The sequence below is a fragment of the Dipodomys merriami genome, unplaced genomic scaffold (genome assembly GCF_024711535.1).
Source record: "Dipodomys merriami isolate MVZ:Mamm:240054 unplaced genomic scaffold, mDipMer1.0.p SCAF_1, whole genome shotgun sequence".
NCBI classification, from domain to species: domain Eukaryota; kingdom Metazoa; phylum Chordata; class Mammalia; order Rodentia; family Heteromyidae; genus Dipodomys; species Dipodomys merriami.
This window is the reverse complement of record NW_027202270.1, coordinates 6,866,041-6,886,200: the sequence shown is the minus strand read 5'-3', so window position 1 is coordinate 6,886,200 and position 20,160 is coordinate 6,866,041. Positions and strand designations below refer to the sequence as shown.

General features: G+C 46.9%; 1 protein-coding gene across 1 annotated transcript in view; it reads right to left on the bottom strand.

Moving 5' to 3' along the window:
- Positions 1-5,543: 5,543 nt before the first annotated feature.
- Positions 5,544-20,160, bottom strand: part of Pde6d (phosphodiesterase 6D) — a 49,249-nt gene continuing 34,632 nt past the window's right edge. The window contains exons 2-5 of the mRNA XM_070014939.1: positions 10,014-10,102; positions 9,331-9,456; positions 8,135-8,240; positions 5,544-6,114 (exon numbers count right to left, since the gene is read on the bottom strand). Of these exons, the coding sequence (XP_069871040.1) occupies positions 6,033-6,114; positions 8,135-8,240; positions 9,331-9,456; positions 10,014-10,102 (403 nt within the window). The 3' untranslated portion in view covers positions 5,544-6,032. The remainder of the gene's footprint in view (positions 6,115-8,134; positions 8,241-9,330; positions 9,457-10,013; positions 10,103-20,160) is intronic.

Below are 20,160 nucleotides of genomic sequence, written 5' to 3'. Positions count from 1 at the left end.
CGAGCCAGAGACAGAACTGGCATTGGCAGATGGGTGCGGGGAGCAGCAGAGTAGAACTAGAACTTTCTGAGAAAGCACTGACACTGTTTGCTCTCACAGGCCTGGTGCCTGTGGCTCACACCTTTAATCCTCGCTCCTCAGGATCCAGGTTCAAAGCCAGCTCTGGCAGGAAAGTTTATGAGACTCTTTTTTGTCAGTCATGGGGCTTGAACTTTGGGCCTGGGCGCTGTCCCTCAGCTCAAGGCGAGCGCTCTACCACCTGAGCCACAGTGCCACTTCTGGTTTTCTGGTGATTCATGGGAGATAAAGAGTCTCATAAACTTTCCTGCCCAAGCTGGCTTTAAACCTCGATCCCCTCCCCCTATTTTGGTGCCAGTACTGGAGCTAGAATTCCAGGGTCCTCTTCGCTTTTTCTACTACTTGAGGAACAATTCTCTGTCCAGCTTTTTGCTGGTTAACTGGAGTCTCTTGGATTTTTCTGTCCTGCCTGGCTTCAAACCTCTATCCTTAGATCTCAGCTTCCTGAGTAGCTAGGATTACAGGCGTGAGCCACTGGTGTGGCTGGATTTTGTAAACTTTCACAGTGAGTCTATGAAATTAGAGGGGGCTGAGGGAGGGAGAGAGAAGGAAGAAGAGGAGGAAGAAGAAGGGGAGGAAGAAGAAAGTGGAAGCCAGTGTTGGTGGCTAATGCCTGTAATCCTAGCTACTCAGGAGGCTGAGATCTGAGGATTGCAGTTCAAAGCCAGCCCGGGCAGCAAAGTATGTGAAACTCTTATCTCCAATAAACCAGAAAACCAGAAGTGGTGCTATGGTGCTGTGGCTCAAGTGGTAGAGTGCTAGCCTTGAGCTGAAGAGCTCAGAGACAGTGCCCAGGCCCAGAGTTCAAGCCCCACTATCAGAAAAGAAGAAGAAGAAGAAGAAGAAGAAGAAGAAGAAGAAGAAGAAGAAGAAGAAGAAGAAGAAGAAGAAGAAGAAGAAGAAGAAGAAGAAGAAGAAGAAGAAGAGGAGGAGGAGGAGGAGGAGGAGGAGGAGGAGGAGGAGGAGGAGGAGGAGGAGGAAGAGGAGGAGGAGGAGGAAGGAGGAAGGAGGAGGAGGGGGGAGGAAGGGGGAGGAAGAAGAGGGAGAGGGAAGGCAAGCAAGGAAAGAAAAGGCAAGGCCACAATGCACAGTGTGCATATGCAGGTCTCCTTCAGTTGCAAACTAGTTTATGAAGAAAGGGAATTTACTTTGACTGGAATGTTCTGACATGTCACAGCTTCGGGTACAGCAGGATCCAGGTGCTCAGGCCTTGTCACCAGGAACCTCTCTCCATCATCAGCTCTGCATTTCTTGTTTTGTTCTCTGGCAGCTTCAGCTACTGCTGACCCCATGAGTGACTATTTCCACAGTGTGTTCACAGCCTTTGTGGCACAGGGACACAGTCAAGTTCAGTTCTGGCTGCTTATGGGGCCGGGAGGACCCTGTGGGTCTGGGCGGCCCTGGGGGAGCGAAGGGAAGTCTGCGGAATGACCAAGGTGTGAGGAGAGAATGAGGGAGGAGAGGCTGCAGGTGGCCCAGGGTGTCTGAGCTTGAGTTTCTGTAACAAAGCATCTTAAAGTGGGTGGTTCATAAGGAACACACATTTATAGTATTTTTTTTTTTTTTATCCATTGGGATTTGAACTCTGGGCCTGGGCGCTGTCCCTCAGCTCTTCAGCTCAAGGCTAGCGCTCTACCACTTGAGCCATAACAACAACAACAAAACAAAGAGTCTCATGGACTTTCCTGCTCAGGCTGGCTTTGAACCATGACCCTCAGATGTCAGCCTCCTTAGTAGCTAGAATTACAGGCGTGAGCCACCAATGTCTGGACCCCTCTTGACAGTGCAGGAGTCAGGGATACAGCCATGATGGTGGCTAGTACCTTCTGTGTGTGTGTGTGTGTGTGTGTGTGTGTGTGTGTGTGTGTGTGTATGTGATCAATGTATTGTCAAACTATGGAATTGTCTTAAGTCCCAACTTTTCCCCATCTAAAGTAATCTTAGTGTCTCAGTAACTTTTTCATGGTATACCCAGACTCAGAGATACAGGGTAAGCTGGGTGCTGGTGGCTCATACCTGTAATCCTAGCTATTGAGGAAGCTGAGACCTGAGGATCATGGTTCAAAGCCAGCATGGGCAGGAAAGTCTGTGAGACTCTTATCTTCAATTAGCTACCAGAAAAACTGGAAGTTGTGTTCTGGCTTAAGTGGTGGAGCGCTAGCCTTGAGCTGAAGAGCTGAGGGATAGTGTCCAGGCCCAGAGTTCAGGCCTCACAACTTACAGAAAAACAACAACAACAACAACAACAACAACGCACACACACACACACACACACACACACACACACACACACACACACACAGGGTAATTGGGTCCAAACAATTTATAAGTTGTGTCTGTGCATGCACACACATGTGCACACACTATTCTAGTGTTTGAACTCAGGGCTCTGTTCCTTAGCTTTTTTCTTTTTCTGTGTTGTTGGTCCTGGGTCTTGAACTCAGAGTCCTGAGCTTTTTGCTCAAGGCTAGTGCTTTATTATTTTGAGCAACAGCTTCACTTAGTGTTTTTGATTGTTTAATTGGAGATAAGAGTCTCATGGGGACTTTTCTGCCTGGGCTGGCTTTGAACCATGATCCTCAGATCTCAGCCTCCCAAGTAGCTAGAATGAGCCAACAGCACCTGGCTCTTAGATTTTTTTGCCCCAGGTTAATGCTCTATTAGTTGAGCTACAGCTCTACTGGCTTTTTGGTGGTTTACTAGAGATAAAGAGTTTTTTGGATTTGTCTGTCTGGGCTGGCTTTGAACCTCGATCCTCAGACCTTAGCCTCCGGAGTAGTCAGGATTACAGGAGTAAGTCATCAGTATCCAGCTGTAATTCTTTTTTTCTCAGGGCAGGGAGGCAAGGTTTGACTGCGTGGAGACATAAAGCATTTTTTAGGAATTTCTTTCAGTACTGCAAAGTGTCCAGTCCCCAAAGAGGGTTCCCTTGGGGAATTGTGGGAGATTCAGCTCAGGAAAAGGAGGAGATTGTTCCTCTCTAAGAAGTAAGATGAGGAAGGGGTAACAATGCTCAACAAGAAATGTACTCATTGCTTGACTCAAGTAACTGGAACCCCTCTGTATAGCATCTTTACAATAAAATAAAATTTTAAAAAAAGAAGGTAATATTTCAAGAGAGAAAGAGTAAACTGATTTTCACCTTTTTTTTTTTTTTTTTTTTAATTCAAGCTAAGGGACTGGGAAGGTGGCTCAGTGGTAGAGTGCTTGCCTTGCATGCATGAGGCCAGGGTTCGATTCCTCAGCACTACATATGCAGAAAAAACTGGAAGTTGTGCTATCGCTCAAGTGGTAGAGTACTAGCCTTGAGCTGAAATACTGAGGGACAGTGCCCAGACCCAGAGTTCAAGTCCACAACCGACAAATAAATAAAGAAATAAAAATAAAAATAAATCAAGCTGGGTGCTGGTGGTTCACACCTGTAATCCTAGCTTCTCTGGAGGCTGAGATCTGTGGATTGAAGTTCAAAGCCAGCCTGGGCAGGGAAGTCTGTGAGATTCTTTTTTGTGTCAGTCGTGGGGCCTGCGCTCTTCAGCTCAAGGTGAGCACTCTAACACTTGAGCTACAGCACCACTTCCACTTTTCTAGTGGTTTATTGGAGATAAGAATCTCACGGACTTTCCTGCCCAGGCTAGCTTGGAACCATGATCCTCAGATCTCAGCCTCCTGAGTAGCTAGGATTACAGGCAGGAGCCACCCATGCCCAGCCATCTGTGAGATTCTTATCTCCAATAAACCACCAGAAAACTGGAAGTGGTGCTGTGGTTCAAGTGGTAGAGCGCTAGTCTTGAGCTGAAGAGTGCAGAGTTCAAGTCCTGTGACCACCAACAAATTTCAAATTTTGACCATTCATTCATTCATTTGGTGCTATTCCTCTCTCTGAATTTTTTTTTTTTTTTTGTCAGTCGTGGGGCTTGAACTCTGGGCCTGGGCGCTGTCCCTCAGCTCTTCAGCTCAAGGTGAGCGCTCTACCACTTGAGCTACAGCGCCACTTCCGGTTTTCTGGTGGTTTATTGGAGATAGGAGTCTCACGGTCTCTCCTGCCTGGGCTGGCTTTGAACCGCGATCCTCAGATCTCAGCCTCCTGAGTAGCTAGGATTACAGGCGTGAGCCACCAGTGCCCGGCTCCTCTCTCTGAATTTTTGTACACAAGGCTAGCACTCTAATATTTGAGCCACAGCTCCACTTCTGGCTCTTTGGTGGTTAACTGAAGATAAGTATCTCACTGATTTTCCTGTCCAGATGGCTTCGAACCTTTATCTCAGATCTCAGTCTTCTGAGTAGCACAGATGTTAGCCACCAGGGCCTGGCTAATTTCGTTTCGTTCTCAGTTGAGAGGATTTCCATCCTGGCTAGACTCAAACTGTGATCTTTCCAACCTCAGCCTCTCCAGGTTTGAGAAATACCAGTGCTCTGAACTGCTCATGTATGGCTTTAAAACGCTTTTGGAAGCCAGCACTGGTGGCTCACACCTGTGTTCCTAGCTAACCAGGAGGCTGAGATTTGAGTGTCAGGATTCAAAGCTAGGTAGGACAGGAAGAGTCTCACAGGGACTTTTCTTCCCTGGGCTGGTTTTGCACTGGATCCTCAGATCTCAGCCTCCTGAGTAGCTAGGATGACAGGCTTGTGTGTCCAGCAGGACCTTACGCTTTCTAAGCAAGCTAAGCAAGTGCTCTACCACTTGAACCATGCCCTACTCCTTTTACTTTCATTTCTTAAATTTCAGATAGGATCTCCCACTTTGCCAGAACTGGTATTGGTCTGAAATCCTTCTACTTCTACCACTTGAGTGGAATTACAGGCATGCGTCATGACACTGGTTCTCAGAGGACTTGTAATTGTTGGCATTGAATGAAGGACCATGAAAGCTACAGCAGCCCAGAGGTTGGGGTCCTAAGCATTTGATATTCTCTGATATTTGAAATCCATTTGATACTCTCTGACAGGCCCGAGAGTGCTACAGATGGACTTGTGTCACCCACCCTGGCTTCCTCTGACCACGGCCTAAAAGCTGTCTAGCCAGCCCCGGCCTGGTGCTTCCCAATCGTTCTTTCTCATAAAGTACATTTCTGGGAAGCAGCAACCAAGCCACTCAGGAAGAAGAGATATTGGTCCTTCTCTGGAGTAAAATGAAGTTGAAGTCTTACAAATGCTTTTTTTTTTTTTTTTGCTGGTTGTGGGGCTTGAACTCAAGGCTGAAGCTCTGTCCCTAAACTTTTTTGCTCAAGTCTAGTGCTCTACCACTTTGAGCTACAGAGTTACTTTTGGTTTTCTAGTGGTTAAATGGAAAAAAGAGGTTCATGGACTTTCCTGACCCAGCTTAGAATCGCGATCCTCAGATCTCAGCCTCCTGAGTAGCTAGGATTACAGGTGTGAGCCACTGGCACCTGGCCAACAATACTTCTTCCCTCACAGACAGGTTCACATTCCAGAAAAAAAGGAGAGAAATGTAATCAGTGCCATGCTAAAGACGGTAGCAATATTTTAATTACATTATGTAATAATAATATCATAGTCTATTTTACAAGGTAAATGTATGAGAATGTATGAAATAGAAATGGTAGGAAAAGTAACTAAACATGGGTCAGGAACGGGAAGTTTTCCAAAACCAGGGGCCAAAGGAAGCCTGCAGGGCCCAGGGAGGCGGCGGCAAGGGGCGTGTGCAGTGTCGGCTCGTGGTATGCGTTTGCTCCCACGTTTGCACCAGGAAGGAGTAGAGGCGCGTCCCCTGCCCTGGTCTGGGGTTGGGAGTTTTGTCTGGTCAACGGAAGATGGCAGTTTAGGAGAAAAGAAGCCATCTGGTTACCTATACAGAGCTGGTCCCCGGCGGCCATAGGCAGGTCTGCGCGACAGAATTGGGTGAAGTGTCAAAAATCAAATGTGTGGAGGAAAAAGTAAACAGTTTTTCCTCCCCCCCAAACCCCAAATTCCTGAAGTGCACAGACGTTCTTCTCTCAGACGTAGAAAAGCCTCACTTTGGATGTGCTTACAAGAAGATCGTCATCAAAAAACTTTGTCTCTATGATGACGTTCCCCCTGCGAGAAAGAAGAGAGGAGGGTGAGCCGTGGAAACCGGAAGGGGCGGGCCCTGCTCCACAGGTGCTTCCTGTCCTGCGTCCCTGGCCAGGCAGAGGCTCCAGATAGAGCCTTAGCTGGGGCCACTGAAATTCTGGTCCAGAGTTGGGCACATAATCTCAGCACTGGAAGCTGAGGCAGGAAGACCACAAGTTCAAGGCCAGCCTGAGCTACACAGTGACATCTTTTGTCTATATGGGTGAGGTGTTTACATAGCACTTCACTTACAGGATGAGTTTGTTCCCATCGAGCCGAGAAACCAGACTATCTTCTGAGTACACTTCAGCCCTTGGCAGAGCGCCCTGTATGAGTGGTAGAGAACCAGATCCCACGGATTTCTGGCTGGCCTACACATGGACTCCCGCAGAGCTTAGGCTGCTGTCAAGGTAGGCACCTTTCAAAGAACAGCTGAGTCTGGCCTACCTTGATTTGGGGCAAAAACACTGCTGTTGTTTTTGGCTTGGCTTGCTTGTTTAGCTGGTGCTCCACCACTTCAACCATACTTCCAGCCCCACTTTTCCCTGGCTATTTTGGAGATAAGAGTCTAGCAAATTTCTCCCAAAGTTGGCTTGAACCTCTATCTCCCAGATCTCATTCCAATATAGGTGTGAGCTACAGGTTTAGCTTAAAACAGTTTCTGAGAACTTGTAACCAAAATTACATGCTGAGTCACAAAAAGGACTGTGGCAGACTGTTAAGGTGATCCAGATAATACAGAAATACTACTAGAGGTCAGCAGCCAGGAGAAGCAGTGTATACTTTCTGCCAGTTCCCTTCCACGTGGTCTCATTTTATCTTTACTTCTTGAGGGAATTGTTCATTCTTACTGGAGAGATGAAACACTAAGGTTCAGAAAGGTAAGGTATTATATCACTCAAGATGGCAGGTAAGGTGCACTGGGAATTTAAATTTTTTTTGGGGGTCTGGTTGTGGGGCCTGAACTCTGGGCCTGGGCACTGGCCCTCAGCTCTTCAGCTCAAGGCTAGCGCTCTACCACTTGAGCCACAGCACCACTTCCGGCTTTTTTCTTTTTGCTTATGTGGTGCTGAGGAATCGAACCCAGGGCCTCATGCATGCAAGGCAAGCACTCTACCACTGAGCCACCTTCCCAGCCCCTGCACTGGGAATTTAAAACATGATCTAATCTAAACTTTTATTTATTTGGTGTTGGGCCTGGGGCTTAAAACTCAGGGCCTGGGTACTGTTCCTGAGCTTTTGGCTCAAGGCTGGCACTCTACTAGTTGAGCCACAGCTCCACTTCCAGCTTTTAAGTAATTAATTGGAGATAACCGTCATTTATTTCTTTGCCAGTGTGGCTTGAACTTTAGGCCTGGGCACTGTCCCTCAGCTTTTCAGCTCAAGGCTAGCACTCTACCACTTGAGCCATAGTGCCACTTCCAGTTTTCTGGTGGTTTATTGGAGATAAGAGTCTCACGGATTTTTCTGCCTGGGCTGGCTTTGAATTGCAATCCTTAGACCTCAGTCTTCTGAATAGCTAGGGTTACAGGTGTGAGCCACCAGCACCCAGCTATTTTTATTTTTATTTATTTATTCATTTATTATTTTTTTGGTCAGTCATGGGCCTTGAACGCTGGGCTTGGGTGCTGTCCCTCAGCTCTTCAGCTCAAGGCTAGCAAGCTACTACTTGAGCCAAAGCACCACTTCTGGTTTTCTAGTGGTTTACTGGAGATAAGAGTCTTAAGAACTTTCCTGCCCGGGCTGGCTTTGAACAGTGATTCTCAGATATCAGCCTCTTGTGTAGCTAGAATTACAGGTACCCAGCCTAATCAAAACTTTGATTCTGCTCTGTCATGTTGCCTTCTTCACAGGACAGAAATCAGTAGCCTGTCACCTGTGACACCCTTGTGTATTCCTGTCCTATTTCTCTCTTATTCCTGGCCCCTGGATGAGACCCAGAGTCCCATCTGTCTGGCATGACTGCTTTGAGACACACCCCACAGTTTCCAGGGGCCTCACTCACGTTAGGACGCTGGCTGGCATCATCTGAGACTCGGGTGCGGCCTCTATCAGGGACTGCCAGGTGTTCGTGGAGTTAGGGATCACAAAGCCAAACTCGAAGAACCATTCTGAAGGAAGAAGGAAGAGCCAGTGAGCTGGCACCCCATACATGCCTAAGTCCTTAAGGACTATTTGTCCCCCACTTTAGGGCAAGGAAGCTGTCAGGCATCTACCAGGCCAGAGGCAAAAGAGCGCACGAAGCCTCCTCCAGCAGCTCCAGCTCACACCGAAGCCTAGTTTTTTGTTTTTGTTTGTTTGTTTTGTTTGCTGGTTCTGGAGCTTAAACTTGGGGAGTGGGCACTACTAGCCCTGAACTTTTGTGCTCAAGGCAAGTGCTCTACCACTTGAATCACAGCTCCACTTCTGGCTTTTTTTTTTTGTCGGTCGTGGGGCTTGAACTCTGGGCCTGGGCGCTGTCCCTCAGCTCTTCAGCTCAAGGCAAGTGCTCTACCACTTGAGCTACAGCGCCACTTCCGGTTTTCTGGTGGTTTATTGGAGATAGGAGTCTCACGGTCTCTCCTGCCCGGGCTGGCTTTGAACCGAGATCCTCAGATCTCAGCCTCCTGAGTAGCTAGGATTACAGGCGTGAGCCACCAGCGCCCGGCCCACTTCTGGCTTTTTGTGGCTCATTAGAGATGAGTCTCATGGATTTTCCTGCCTGGGCTGGCTTCAAACCTGGATCCTCAGATCTCGGCCTCCTGAGTATCTAGGAGCCACCAGTGCCCAGCTAGAGCCTTACTTTTTAGGGAGTCTAGCAGGTGAGGTCTAGGCAGCAGCATAGTATATGGGGCACAGTCTCAGGAGTGTCATGGGTGTGAACTTAAGCAGGGGTGGGCCTTTGCACTTGGAACTTCAGGTCTAAGGTGCCTACGAGATCTCTTTTCTGACATGCCAGAGCTCAGGAAGGGGGCTGGGGACGTTCCTCAGGCCTGACTGCGGCTGCTTCCTCTGCGTCCTCCTCCGCAGCATTAGGGTGCCACAAGGGCCCCCAGGGTCCCAGTCCTCCAAGGCCCTTGTCCTGGCTGGCCCTGTTGTAGTTTGTTTTCACTGGGGGTCCCCACGCTGCAGAGTGTAGGAATCCTATTGCAAACTGCCTGGCCGCCCGGCCGCTTGTCCGCCCCCCTTAGCCGTCACGGGGCGCGGCAGGCAATGGAGCACCTTCTAGGCATTGCCCTTTGAAGTAAACTTTTTGTTCCAGGCGGAATTTTTCCATTTGCTCGGCTGAAGAAAAGTTCAATTCTCGAGACACTGCCTTGCACTTGAGGATTTTCTTGGGTACACGGGCTGGAAGAGAAAAGATAGGTTGGAGCCATGCTAAGTGAAATTCACGTGACTGCACTGTTTGGGTTTCTGAGTCTCTTGTGGCTGATTTTGAGTGGGCTGCACACGTTACGTTTCAGATAAGGCCAGGGTAACCCCGTTACCCAAGGGAAGGCAGAAGGCCTGGGGGAGGGGAGGGGGGGTCAGCTGTGTCTGGCCGGTGGCCAAAGGGACACCACAAAAGCACCTAGCTGCCCCAGCCAGGCACACGACTGCCCGTTCGGTGGCACCTTTTCTTTTACTTAGGGAAATGAAAATGAACATTTTCTTTGGTGGCAAAAAGAAGTTGAGATCTAAACTTGTATCTTTGGGTATGTTCTAATGTTAAATTTTTAGCACAAAATGGATTTTGGGAAGTGGGAGAAAGAAATGTTTAAAAGAAAGAAAAGGAAACAAGAAAAAGTGCCAGCAACAGGTGTGTGTGTGTGTGTGCTATGCCTTCAGGGTCCACTGGCCTGTTAAATGGGCATTTACTTAGCTCCCTGATGTGAAGAGGTCACGGTGTGTGCTCACAGGAGTACCTTCATGCTCCACCCCAGGGACAGACAAGTCTTCTGTTCCTTGCCAGAGTATCTTCCCTGTCTCTGCATCCCGAAGGTTCATCCAATTTCTGATCAAATAGGATCAAGGAAAAATAAGGTTCTGATAGTGACTGTATATGAGGCGGCTTCACAACTGTCTATTTCCTTCCTGCCAGGCCGGCCCAGTGTCTGCGTATCATGATAGCAGATAGGGACATGCAGGAGAATCAAAAAGATAGCTAAAGGAAGAAGCAGAGACCCATAGGAGACGTTCCTAGAGCATAATTTAAAGATTGGCCAGGAACCGCTGGCTCACGCCGGTCATCCTAGCTACTCAGGAGGCTGAGATCTTAGGATTGTGGTTCAAAGCCAGCCCAGGCAGGGAAGTCTGTGAGACTCTAATCTTCAATTAACTACTAGAAAACCCAAAATGGAAAGGTGGCTCAGTGGTAGAGCGCTTGCCTTGCATGCCTGAGGCCCTGGGTTTGATTCCTCAGCACCACATAAGCAAAAAGAAAAAAGCCAGAAGTGGCGCTGTGGCTCAAGTGGTAGAGCGCTAGCCTTGAGCTGAAGAGCTGAGGGACAGCGCCCAGGCCCAGAGGTCAGGCCCCACGACCGGACCCAAAAAAAACCCAAAAACCAAAAACAAAAAACCAAAATGGTGTCGTGGCCCAAAGTGCTGGTGTTGAGCTGAAGAGCTCAGAGTTTCAAGCCCCATTACAAAAAAAGAAAAAGTCACAATTTCAGCTCCTGAGTCTCGTGTGTCCCTGGCTGCTCAGCTATACGTTTCCCCAATACAGTCATCTTTTTACAAGAAAAAAAAAGAAAAAAAGAAAGAAAGAAAAGAAAAAGAAAATCAAAGACTGTACTTACCTAGAAACTGACAGAAAGAGAAACAGTATAAATAAATAAATAAATAAATAAATAAATTTGCCAATGGAATCTGGCCAGTCAACATAAAGGAACACGTATCAGGCATTCCAAGGAAATGATTTCTGCAGAACTCAGTACAATGAAGGCTATAGTCCATTATCTTCACCCATGGCACAGAACTCTCAAATAGCTACAGGCTAGCTTAGGAAGTCTAGGAGTTTCCATTTCCACCCATAAAAGCTGCGTGTGGTAACATGGGCCTGTCATCTCAGCAACAGGAAGCCTAAAATAGGTGGATTGTGGTTCTGGTACACACCCAGGTGGGAGGTACAATGCTATTTCAACTAACCAGTACAAAGAGTCATGGCTCAAGTGGTAGAGGGGCAGGTTAGCAAGGGTGAGGCCCTGAGTTCAAACCCCTGTACTGTTGAGAGAGAGAAAGAGAGAGAGAGAGACAGCCAGGCGCCAGTGGCTCATGCCTGTACTCCTAGCTACTCAGGAGGCTGAGACCTGAGGATCTCGGTTCAAAGCCAGCCTGGGCAGGAATATCTGTGAGACTCTTATCTCCAATAAACCACTAGAAAACTGGAAGTGGCGCTGTGGCTCAAGCAGTAGGGCGCTTGCCTTGAGCTGAAGAGCACAGGGACAGTGCCCAGGCCGAGTTCAGGCCCATGATGACCCCCCCCCCCAAAAAAAATAGAGAGACAGACAGACAGACAGAGAGATAGAGAGACACAGAGCCCTCAACACGGTGGCTCATGCTTATAATAGCAACGTCTTTGGAGGTGGGGATCTGGAGGATCATGGTTCCAGGCTAGCCTGGGCAAACATTCCGAAGACCCCATCTCAATCAATGAAAGCTGGGTATCATGCTAGCTACTCAGGAAAAATAGGTAGTGTTGGATCATGATCCAGACTGGCCCTGGGCATAAGGACAAGACCTACTCAAAGAATACCTAAGGGTCTGGGAAGGTGGCTTAGTGGTAGAGTGCTTGCCTAGCATGCATGAAGCCCTGGGTTCCATTCCTTACTACCATATACATGGAAAAAGCCAGAAGTGGGACTATGGCTCAAGTGGTAGAGAGTTCAAGCCCCAGGACTGGCAAAAGAAAATAACAACAACAAAAAACCTAAGGAAATGGGGGGCCGGTGGTTCACGCCTGTAACCCTAACTACTCAGGAGGCTGGAGATGAAGATCACAGTTTGAAGCCAGCCTGGGCAGAGAAGTCTGTGAGACTCTTTCTAATAAACGACTCATAAAAAGCCAGAAGTAGTACTGGGGCTCAAGTGGTACAGCACTAGCCTTGAGTTCAGGGATAGCACCCAGGCCCAGAGCTCAAGCCCCAGGACTGGCAACAAAACAAAACAAAACCTAAGGCAGGAGGGCTAGAAGCATGACTCAAATGGCAGATTACCTACCTAGCAAATCTAGGCCTTGAGCTCAAAATCAGTGGCATCAGGCAATACACATGCTCTTATTTTTATTTTATTTATTTATTTAATCAGCCTGGCGCTGCCCCTCAGCTCTTCAGCTCAAGGCTACCACTTGAGCCACACTGCCACTTCTGGCTTTTTCTGCTAATGTGGTACTGAGGAATCTAACCCAGGGCCTCATGCTTTCAAAGCAAGCACTCTACCACTAAGCCCTACACATAGTTTTTTTTTTTTTTTTTTTTTTTTTTTGGGTCTGGTCATGGGGCCTGAAGTCTGGGCCTGGGCGCTGTCCCTCAGCTCTTCAGCTCAAGGCTAGCGCTCTACCACTTGAGCCACAGCGCCACTTCTGGGTTTTTTTCTTTTTTCTTATGTGGTGCTAAGGAATCAAACCCAGGGCCTCATGCATGCAAAGCAAGCGCTCTACCACTGAGCCACCTTCCCAGCTCTCTACACATGTTTGTTTTTTTTTTTTTTTGGGTCCGGTCATGGGGCCTGAACTCTGGGCCTGGGCGCTGTCCCTCAGCTCTTCAGCTCAAGGCTAGCACTCTACCACTTGAGCTACAGCGCCACATCCGGCTTTTTTCTTTTTTTTTTTAAATTTAATTTAATTTTATTTGTGAACATACTGTACAGAGGAGTTACAATTACATGGGCAGGATAATGCGTACATTTCTTACCAAGCATTGCAGCCTCCTCCTTTGTTTACCCTTCACATCCCTTCCGAGCCTCCCCCCTCCCCCCCAATCCCAATCCTTCTCATTCCCCCTCCTCCCCCCCCCCCCCCCGGCTTTTTTCTTATGTGGTGCTGAGGAATTGAATCCAGGGCCTCCAGCATGCAAGGCAAGTGCTCTACCACTGAGCCACCTTCCCAGCCTCCCCCACCCTACACATGGCTTTTTTTTTTTTTTTGGGTCCGGTTGTGGGGCCTGAACTCTGGGCCTGGGCGCTGTCCCTCAGCTCTTCAGCTCAAGGCTAGCGCTCTACCACTTGAGCCACAGTGCCACTTCCGGCTTTTTGCTTATGCGGTGCTGAGGAATCGAACCCAGGGCCTCATGCATGCAAGGCAAGCACTCTACCACTGGGCCACCTTCCCAGCCCCCTACACATGGTTTTAAAAGATATTTTTAGCATGGTGCTGGTGGCTCATGACTGTAATCCTAGCTACTTAGGAGGCTGAGATTTGAGGGTCGCAGTTCAAAGCCAGCCTGGGCAGGAAAGTCCATGAGACTCTAATCTCTAATAAACCACCAGAAAACCAGAAGTGGTGCTGTGGCTCAAGTGGTAGAGTGCTCGCCTTGAGCTGAAGAGCTCAGGGACAGCGCCCAGGCCCAGAGTTTAAGCTCTATGACATTAAAAAAAAAAGTTTATATTCTCCCAGTAAACTGGTGCCAATATCCGTGAGAATGACAGGCCAAGCAAGGAAGCTGACAGCATGCGATCGGGACGTGAGGGATCGCACACTTGAGTGGGATTCTCCAGTGAGTGTGAGGAATGCGTAAAACACACCATATGTTTGCATGGAAAGGAGAGCTAAGCAGTTAGGGAGATCCAGAGGTCAGAGGTGAATAGTGGAGAAGTCCTAAACAAGCAAACAAACAAAAACAACACAGGACTGCTACTGACAAGGGCAAGTGCCAGGTAACTCCAGAAGGAGGAAGTAGTCAGAGCGCGCCACAGCCTTCGCTGCTGATGTGGCTGCGGGATCTCAGGCCCGGCTTTCCGAACAGGTACTCCAGGAAGACAGGGAAGAGCAGGGTGTTCAGGCCTGAGAAAGTCCTGTCATTTCCACAGTGGGGACTCAATACGTAATGCCCAGCCTGAAGCACTGAACGCAGCCTCCCTGTGGTTCCAAAATAGCCCAGGGAAAAAAGTTCATGAGACTCAACAGAAGAGAAGCTGGGAATGGTGGCACACACCTATCATTTCAGCTCCAGCGGGAAGTGTGTAACAGGTGGATCCAGGACTCTTCTCAAAATAACCACTGCAGAAACCACGGAGGCCCGGCTCAGAGGGAGAGTGTCTACCTAGCAAGCATGAGGTCTTGAGGAGGCAACAATGCTTGAAGAGAAATGTACTTGTTGTCTTGCCCAGGTAATTGTAACGCCTGTGTACCGTATTCTCACAATAACAAACAAACAAACAGAAGAATGAGGTCTTGCATTCAAACTTCTGTATTATCCAAAAAAGAACATTTTAAAGTTTCCTATGTGACATTCTGTGGACAATAAATTTAAGATCCCTAATTTTATTATAAGGGAGAGAAGCCAAAAACGTATGATTGATCTCTGTAATGTAAGTGTCCTTTTCTTCATAAGTATTCAGGTTAAGGACTTAACTGATTATCTTTGGGAGATCTGTCTGTCTGTCTGTCTGTCTGTCTATCTATCTATATCTATATCTATCTATCTATCTATCTATCTATCTGTCTGCCTGTCTGTCTGTCTGTCTGTCTGTCTGTCTGTCTGTCTGTCTGTCTGTCTGTCTGTCTGTCTACCTATCTTTGTGCTGGGCCTGAGGCTTGACCTCAGGGCCTGGGTGATGTCCCTGAGCTTTTGTGCTCAAGGCCAGTGCTCTACCACTTGAGCCACAACTCCATTTCTGGCTTTTGGCTGGTTAATTAGAGATCAGAGCTTTATAAACTTTTCTGCCTAGGCTAGCCTTGAACCATGATCCTCAGACCTCAGACTACTGACTAGCTATTAATACAAGTGTCTTCCTCCTGGGCCTAGCTTGAGAACAATTTTATACATCATACAAATGCAAACCCATGATAGCCTTAATAAGTAAAAAACAAAAAAGCAGTAACTCTGTTGGTAACTTTTTTTTTTTTTTTGGTCAGTCGTGGGGCTTGAACTCTGGGCCTGGGCGCTGTCCCTCAGCTCTTCAGCTCAAGGCGAGCACTCTACCACTTGAGCTACAGTGCCACTTCCGGTTTTCTGGTGGTTTATTGGAGATAGGAGTCTCAAGGTCTCTCCTGCCCAGGCTGGCTTTGAACCGCGATCCTCAGATCTCAGCTTCCTGAGTAGCTAGGATTATAGGCGTGAGCCACCAGCGCCCGGCTAACTTTTTTTTTTTTTTAGTGATTCATTAGGGATAAGAGTTACAGACTTCGCTGAACTGGATCCTCAGAGCGCAGCCTCCTGAGTAACTAAGATTACAGCCGTAAGCCACTGGTGCAGGGCAGGTTCGTAACTTTATTGTTTGGGGGATGTAGCTCTGTGATTGTGTGCCTAGTGAGAGTCACAAAACCCTGGCTTTAGTCTCAACACCACCACCAAAAATCCAAAAACACCTCTCCCCTCATAAAACACCCTCAAATCCGGAAAAATAACCCCTCAATACTTAAAAACAAATTTTCGATGGGTGTGATGGTCCACACTTGCACAGCTGAGCTACTCCAAAAGGCAGAGGCTGGAGCACTGCCATCCCGGGCTACCCAGTAAGACTCTGCCCCAACAAAAACCCAGACCAAACCAGACCACAGACAACGAGGACAGCCGCTCCTCAAAAACTAGAAACATTTGGTCAAAAACCTGTTAGGAGTGAAAGGTGAACAGTGATGACTGACCAGCATCGCTCAAAGCATTTTTGCTTTAATAGCTCTTTGCTAACTAGATTTTCAGGGAAAAAGTTTTAAGACTCACAGGTCAAATCACTTCCAATCTTGAGGAGGATTAGGTGGACAAGCTTTAAAGACTGGGGACTGGAGTACTATTTATAACACCAACCTCTGGGTCAGCCAGGTCTTTTCTCATTTAGACTGTTGATCTGTGCCCAAGGTAAGTCCACAGAAAGCACTCTTTTACCACTAGAAGCTTCCTATTCAGAGGAGAGCGGTCCCTGGAATTGAGACTCTCTTATATGTAACCAGGCAGAAGTCAGAAGCATTCTCACATGTAAAAGTAAAAAGAGTATGTTTAATTTAGCTCCTGACCCAAAGCACTAGTTCATAAAGCATTAAGATGGTAAAAGGAACAAAACAAACAAACAAAAAACAAAAAAGAATTTAGAATATCTTAGCTGGGTGCCAGTGGCTCACGCCTGAATCCTAGCTTCTCAGGAGGCTGAGATCTGAGGATTGTGGTTCAAAGTCAGCCCTGGCAAGGCAAGTCCATGAGACTCTTATCTCCAATTAACCACCAGAAAACTGGAAATGGCGCTGCAGCTCAAGTGGTAGAGCGCTTGCCTTGAGCTGAAGAGCTGAGGGGCAGTGCCCAAGTCCAGAGTTCAAGCCCCACGACTGACCAAAAAGAAGAAGAAGAAGAAAGCAGCAGCAGCAGAAGAAGAAGAAGAAGAAGAAGAAAAAGAAGAGAAGAATATTTTGCAACAACTACCTAGCAGCATTTGGAATGACTATACCGGCTGGTCAATATCAGTTTCCAGGTAACAGATCTACTCTACGTATCACGGTGTCATGTTAGAACACCACTGACTGAAGAAGGAAAAGGGAAAAGTAGAGAGGAGAATGAGAATGGGGAAGGTAAAGGGGTGAAGAGCGAAGAGAAACACGTAGAGGAGAAGATACATGGGCAGGAGTAAAAGGAGAAAAAGCTGTATACACATGTAATTTAACTTGCCCAGATTTTAGTTTGTAAATGTCAACAATAGAAGACACTGAGACCTTCCAGTGGTACCAGCACCACATAAAATGCCTACAAAAGAGTTTTCCAAGGGGCCTGGGAAGGTAGCTTGATGGTAGAGCGCTTGTCTTGCATGCATGAGGCCCTGGGTTCAATTTCTCAGCACCACATAAGCAAAAAGAAAAAAGCCAGAAGTGGCTCAAGTGGTAGAGCGCTAGCCTTGAGCTGAAGAGCTGAGGGACAGCACCCAGGCCCAGAGTTCAGGCCCCATGACCGGACCTCCAAAAAAAATGTGCACTCATATTTACTTATTAAAGAGTACAGAGAAATTAGGAATTTACCTTGCTGTCATTTGTGCTGGTACTGGAGCTTGAACTCATGACCCTGTATGGCTGGTGCTTTACCATCTGAGCCATAGCCCTAGTCTAGTTAATTGGTGATAGAATCTCAGACATTTCTGCCTGGGTTGCCTTTGCATCTTGATCCTCTGATCTTAGCCTCCTCAGTAGCTAAGATTACAGGTATGAGCTATACATGCCTGGCTTTTTTTTGGGTTGTGAGATGAAGTATTGTTACTTAGCCCAGGACGGCCTTGAATTCAAGATCCTCTTGCCTCAGCCTAAGTGTTATGATTATAGGCATGAATCACAATGCCTGTTCTGATGTCAAATTTTACTTTTATTTCTCTTTCTATTCATATATATATATATATATATATGTGTGTGTGTGTGTGTGTGTGTGTGTGTGTGTAATGCTGGTACTAGGACTTGATCAAGATCCATTGTACACTATGTAAAAAATGAACCACATAACTTGAGGGTAGGAATGGTTTGGGGAAAGATGGGGGAGAACAAAGGGAGGGGGAAAGGGTGACATTGATCAAGATGCATTGTACTATAATTTGACTTCTGGAATTGAAACTGCTCTGTATAATTACCTAATAAGTAAATATTAAAAAAATAGTATGGCTTTTAAGCTAAAAATAGTTTTCTTTTTCATTTCTTTTTGGTTGAGAGTTTTCACTGTATTTTTAACATTTTCAAGTTTGAAAATGTTAAAATCTGTTTAATCACTACTTATTTAAAAAAATAGGCAGGGGCTGGGAAGGTGGCTCAGTGGTAGAGCGCTTGCCTTGCATGCATGAGGCCCTGGGTTCAATTCCTCAGTACCACATAAGCAGAAAAAGCCGGAAGTGGCACTGTGGCTCAAGTGGTAGAGCGCTAGTCTTGATCTGCAGAGCACAAGGACAGCACCCAGGCCCAGGGTTCAGTCCTCATGACCGGCAAAAAAAAAAAAAAGCCTAATTCTTCCTATCCTAGATTACTTAGATTTCTTCCTTCCATTGGAAACATTTCTTCAGTGATGATCTGGGCCTATGAGACTTTCTCCTTTGAGGGGTAGGAAGTTCCTGCAGAAGAGGACTGGGGTAGGTCTGTGCTGAGTTTGATCAGATGATTCTTGTTTACTAAATGTAGAAATATGTAGATTCTTTAAATAGGAGGACAGAATGAATAGGCTACACAATTGTACCTTCAGGTTAAAACAGATACTATAATCTCTGTATCTCTTAACTAATGAGCATTTAAAACTCAGCTTCCCCTTGTAAACTGCTCTTCCTCAATAGCATTTCTTGTCTTCTGTCTCATTTGGAGCAGTAGTTGCCAGTTCCCTTACTTGATTATAGGTTTCTTGATTTCTAGGTATTTCCTCTCCTTTGGTTGACAATAGCAGATAGACTTTTTTTCCCCCCCTGGTTGTGGGGCCTGAACTCTGGGCCTGGGTGTTGTCCCTCAGCTCTTCAGCTCAAGGCTAGGCTCCCTAGCACTTGTGAGCCACAGTGCTACTTCGGCTTTTTCTGCTTATGTGGTGCTGAGGAATTGAACCCAGGGCCTCAAGCATGCAAGGCAAGCATTCTACCACTGAGCCAACTTCCCAGCCCCAGATAGAGTTCTGACAGAGGTAATGCTATTTGTTTGGCTATATTGATTTGGAACTTTCTAGTATACCAAAGTATTCAGGAAAAAAAAATCACATGTTTCTTCTGGGTTGTACATAAAGAAACTGCCTAGAAATTAGTAGGGATATTTTATATATAGCCAATATTATTATTATTTTATACAATACTCTCTTCCTTTCTAACTTTTTAATTTTTTTTTCCTGTCCTGAGGCTTGAACTCAGGACCTGAGCACTGTCCCTGAGCTTCTTTGCTCAAGGCTAGGACTCTACCACTTGAGCCACAGCTCCACTTCAGTCTTTTGTTTTGGTAGTATATTGGAGTCAAGAATCTCAAGGAGGGCTGAGAAGGTGGCTCAGTGGTAGAGCGCTTGCCTTGCATGCCTGAGGCCCTGGGTTCAATTCCTCAGCACCACATAAGCAAAAAGAAAAAAAAAGCCGGCAGTGGAGCTGTAGCTCAAGTGGTAGAGGGCTAGCCCTGAACTTGAAGAGCTGAGGGACCGTGCCCAGGCCCAGAGTTCAGGCCCCACGACCGGACCCAAAAAAAAAAAAAAAAAGAATCTCAAGGACTTTCCTGCCTGGGCTAGCATCAAACTGTGATCCTCAGATCTCAGCCTCCTCAGTAGCTAGGATGACAGGCGTGAGCACCTGGCTCCCAACTTTTTTTTTTTTTTTTTCCTTTTTTACAGGTAAAGAAGCCAAAATGCCTATCAAGGGTTCTTAGAATATTCATCTTCAATATTGCCTGAGGCAAGGGCCAAGGCCAAACTATCTGTAAGGAAAGCAACTCAACTCTGGGACGAATTAGTAACAGCTGGCACGACTGGCCAGTGTCAGTTTGCTCCTGTCACCATTATTATTTGGTCTCAGTCAGAGCCACAAGGGAGGCTGCAGGGTTTGCTTTTGATTGGTAACAACAGCAGGGGCCTCGATTCCCTCTCCTGCCTTACTCCATTCTGCTCCTCCCCTGGAAACAAAACATGCAGAACAACACCGTAATCTGAGAGCCAATAGCCCAGAAACTTGCGGTTTGCTACTTGGGGGAGCAAGGAACTATCTGTAAGAGGAAAAAAATCAGAGGAAATTCTGTAGAGATGGCTTTGGCAGGGAAGCCTGCTAGGCTCCTTTTCTTTGCTGTTTCCCTCCTTCTCTCCCTCTCTTTCTAGTATTTTTTATTTAGAGATCATATTGAAGCTAAGATTATAGGCATGAGCCACCTGCCCCGGCTTCATCACACATCTTTTACATATGCTAAATTCCAAGTCAGTGCAGAAAAATGGTCATTTCATGCTATATTTTACAATA